At 32.2% G+C, this 3,368-nt stretch overlaps 1 protein-coding gene across 13 annotated transcripts; it reads right to left on the reverse strand.

Moving 5' to 3' along the window:
* Window positions 1-202: 202 nt before the first annotated feature.
* Window positions 203-3,368, reverse strand: LOC107892229 (uncharacterized). Of its 13 annotated transcripts, none has more exons than XR_001682535.2 (7): window positions 3,108-3,368; window positions 2,808-3,021; window positions 2,607-2,668; window positions 2,318-2,408; window positions 1,400-1,843; window positions 512-577; window positions 203-422 (listed from the first exon to the last, which is right to left on the reverse strand). XR_001682535.2 is itself a non-coding variant. In XM_016817251.2 (7 exons), exons 1-5 carry the CDS (start codon window positions 3,201-3,203, stop codon window positions 1,541-1,543), a joined length of 555 nt encoding a protein of 184 aa, XP_016672740.1. In that variant the 5' UTR covers window positions 3,204-3,332; the 3' UTR covers window positions 203-422; window positions 512-577; window positions 1,400-1,540. The 13 variants fall into 13 exon arrangements, 4 of the variants coding, with proteins under 4 accessions (XP_016672740.1, XP_016672741.1, XP_016672742.1 ...); XR_005912149.1 differs by having other exon boundaries at window positions 512-633; window positions 3,108-3,332; XR_005912150.1 differs by having other exon boundaries at window positions 1,400-1,921; window positions 3,108-3,332.

A 3,368-nucleotide genomic window follows, 5' to 3' on the forward strand; every position in this document is an offset into this window, starting at 1 on the left:
AATAATTTTTTTCAAATAATATTTATTTTTATAATAAATATTATATTATGTTTTAAGGATAAATAAAAAAATATTATTTAAATTAAATTTTCTACCAAAATTTTAACTTTAAAACTAATTATAAAAATTAATGAATTTAAATTTAGAATTTAAAATAATAAATTAATAACACAATTAAAATCCAAAAGTTAGAACTCTTAAGTAAAAATAAAAATTTAGAATCAAAACTAAAATAAATAATACATATGCAAGGTAATAAAACATACAATGCATTTTCTTAATCAAGTAAATCTTGGTAATAAAAGATATAATACATGTACTTAATCAAGGAAATCTTGTAATGAACTCAAAGCAATGAGCCTTAGAGAAAAACTTTTGAGCATGGCTTCGAATTTGAACTGCAGATTTGGTGCCTACATGCTCTGCATGAAAATAAGAGTAACTTAAACTGTTCAAACCATAGTAAACATGGCAAAGATAAGTAAATCAGTTCAACTCATTGTGCACATACCTTCTATTTGGCGCCAGCCACGACCATACAACCTTAAAGCTTCAAGAAACCCGACCAAAAATCAACCTGACCCACCAAATTGACTATAAAGTCAAGATTCAAGCAAAAAAGCAAATCTGATTCTGAAAAAAAAGGAAGAAAATGATTGAGGAACTTTAAAGACCCGAGTCCTGACCAATCAAATGCTGAGCTAAAAATTTGATAATTGAATCAAACCAAAGTCCAAAGAAACTCTAGTAAACTAAACATACTACTCATTGCATCAGCTTAAATACCTTATGATCTACATCTATTTCAATTGATTAACTTTAATTTTATAGTTGGTTTGGGGAAAAACTTTTTAAAAAAAGTACAATTATTAATCTCTTTACTTTGCCATACCAAAAATGAGCCAATCAAATAATATTGCTCGAAAATCAACTATCTAATTATTTATATATAATTAATTAGTAAAAATAAACAATTCAATGATTATATGCAAAAAATTAACAGAAATTAATAATTCAATAATTTATCAACAATTAAATTTATGTGTTTATCACTAACAACTGTAAGGGTTGACTTCCATCAACAACATTATAAAAAACTATTAAGAGAATTTCACCTCAAATCCATGAACACTCAACAATGTAGAATGGGAGGTGAATGAAAGGCTAATGATGAAAATGGATGAAACAACATGGTACTAGGAGATTGTTTCACTATGCCATGTGGCTAAATCTCTTAGACCTCAAATAACCTTGTAACCAAAAGCTATAGGCAACTATCCAAACTGTGGCACAATAGGAAAAATGCAAACCCCCGTGAATTGTGAACTCCATCGAACATTTAATCTTAAGTTAACGTCAATTAACATAACATTAGCGAGAAGTGAAGTAAAATCCTGACCTTACGAAATGCTTAAGCTTATCATTGTCAAGGATTCCAGCAGTTCTTCCAGGCCCTACGAACTTGGGCATGATGGAAGATTCCGTTAGCCATCCTAGGGATTCAACCACCACCCTCTTCTTTTTTTCTTCCTCCGCCATCTTATCCAACTTCTATACAATTCAGATACCCACTACATCTTTCTTTCCAAATTATTTGAAAGCAACAATATGTTCTGCTGCAGATGTTGTCTCCTCTCCTCCTAAAGATCTCGAATTGTCCACCCAATAAAAGTTTCCAGGTCGGGTGGTTCATAATTATAGGAGAACACACCGACACGTGAATTGCACGTAGATTAACCAACTTCTCGCGAGTCCCACTGTCTTGGATTCTTTTCTTTCTGAAGTTCCATTCCCACCCTAAGTCCCTCCAATTGCAGGGTGCATGATCAGTCCTGTTTATCACCTATATTATGAAATGTTATATTACTCATTAATTTTCTGCGGCACTAGTCTTGGTGCTCCATTACCTGCTTATCTCGTACTAGTTCAAAACCAAGAACAACATTATTATTACTTGGAACATTTTATGAGAAGAAAAGCTTTTAATTGTTAGATGGATGTAATATGATCATGCTTATGGTTAATACTTGTTTTCTTGGTGGGTAGGTAAAGTGATTGATGGAAAATTAATATCGTAATAAGTTATCAAGCAACAAAAGAGCCACTTGGCTTACTAGAAAATACTTTTAAGAGGGTGAAATACTTGACAAAAATGCTATTGAATTGACTGATTCATAGAAAATGTTCATGCTTGAGATGGAAACGGTTGTGGTTAAGAAATATTAGCTTCTTCATTTATGAGAGATCACATTTGTTTCCTTATATAAAACTAAATGGCAGATTTACATTTATCTGAGCAATAATAATAAAAGCTTACCTCTAAAATTTTTATGGCTTCTATGAGCTTCTGCAACTCACTGCTGGAACTTGAGTTCTCCATCGCTAGTCTTTTCTTTTCTTGTGTGCCCCTGTTAAGTCACAGTGAATATCTTAACCATCAAATTAACTTATTAAATTCTATAAAATTGAATGATTAAAATTGAGATTAACATATTAACCATCAAATAAACATATTATGCAGACAAGTCTAAAGCAATTTGTTGAACGTCAACAGCTTAAAATTGGGATTAAAAGAGCAGTAATTCATCATAAAGATAGAAACATACCGCGAGAGAATTTGCCTATCGAGATCCATTTTGAGTGGCATTGCTGTCCCATAAGTATTGGCCTGCATAGCACAATGAAATTTACTAAGGCATAAATGTCAGTTCATAAGACTCAACAATTAAACCAAAATTACAAATTTCCTCTCTTCTAACACATAATAAGAAAAGTAATTGAATAGAGAAAACCCTAAACAAAATTACCGTTAAAATCAATATCGATAATAACAAATGATGGGGCGAGAGAACCGTAAATAGTTACAAAGCCCTAAAATTTGAACCAAAATTTCAAATTTCCTCCAACTGGGAGATGACACCCATCTCCTCCCTCTTTCCCCAACCAGAGACTGTATTGTTGATAGCTGTCCAACCATAAATACTTGGTGCACCGCCTCCTTGTCGATTATGGAAGATTTCACTGCTTACAATTTTTTTTAAAAAAATACTAGTAGAATATTAAAAAAATAAGGAAAACCCTAAAAAAGCATAAATAAAGAAAATTACAGGATTGGTGATCAAGCTGGTCGAGGAGGAGATCGATAGCCTCATCTTCATCATCTTGGAAGCGATTGACAAAGGAGAGAATCTCATCAAGACCATCCCTCTTTAAGCTGTATCCTCTTATCTTCAATTTCTTTTGAATCTTCTTACGAGTTTGCAACAAAATGGTTTGGGAAAAAATAAAATAGGGAAAAAAGAAGGGTGGGATTTTGGGGGTGGGGGGAATCGATTTCGGGAAAAAGAAGGGAAAAAATAAAATATTTC

The sequence above is a fragment of the Gossypium hirsutum genome, chromosome D04 (genome assembly GCF_007990345.1).
Source record: "Gossypium hirsutum isolate 1008001.06 chromosome D04, Gossypium_hirsutum_v2.1, whole genome shotgun sequence".
NCBI lineage: Eukaryota > Viridiplantae > Streptophyta > Magnoliopsida > Malvales > Malvaceae > Gossypium > Gossypium hirsutum.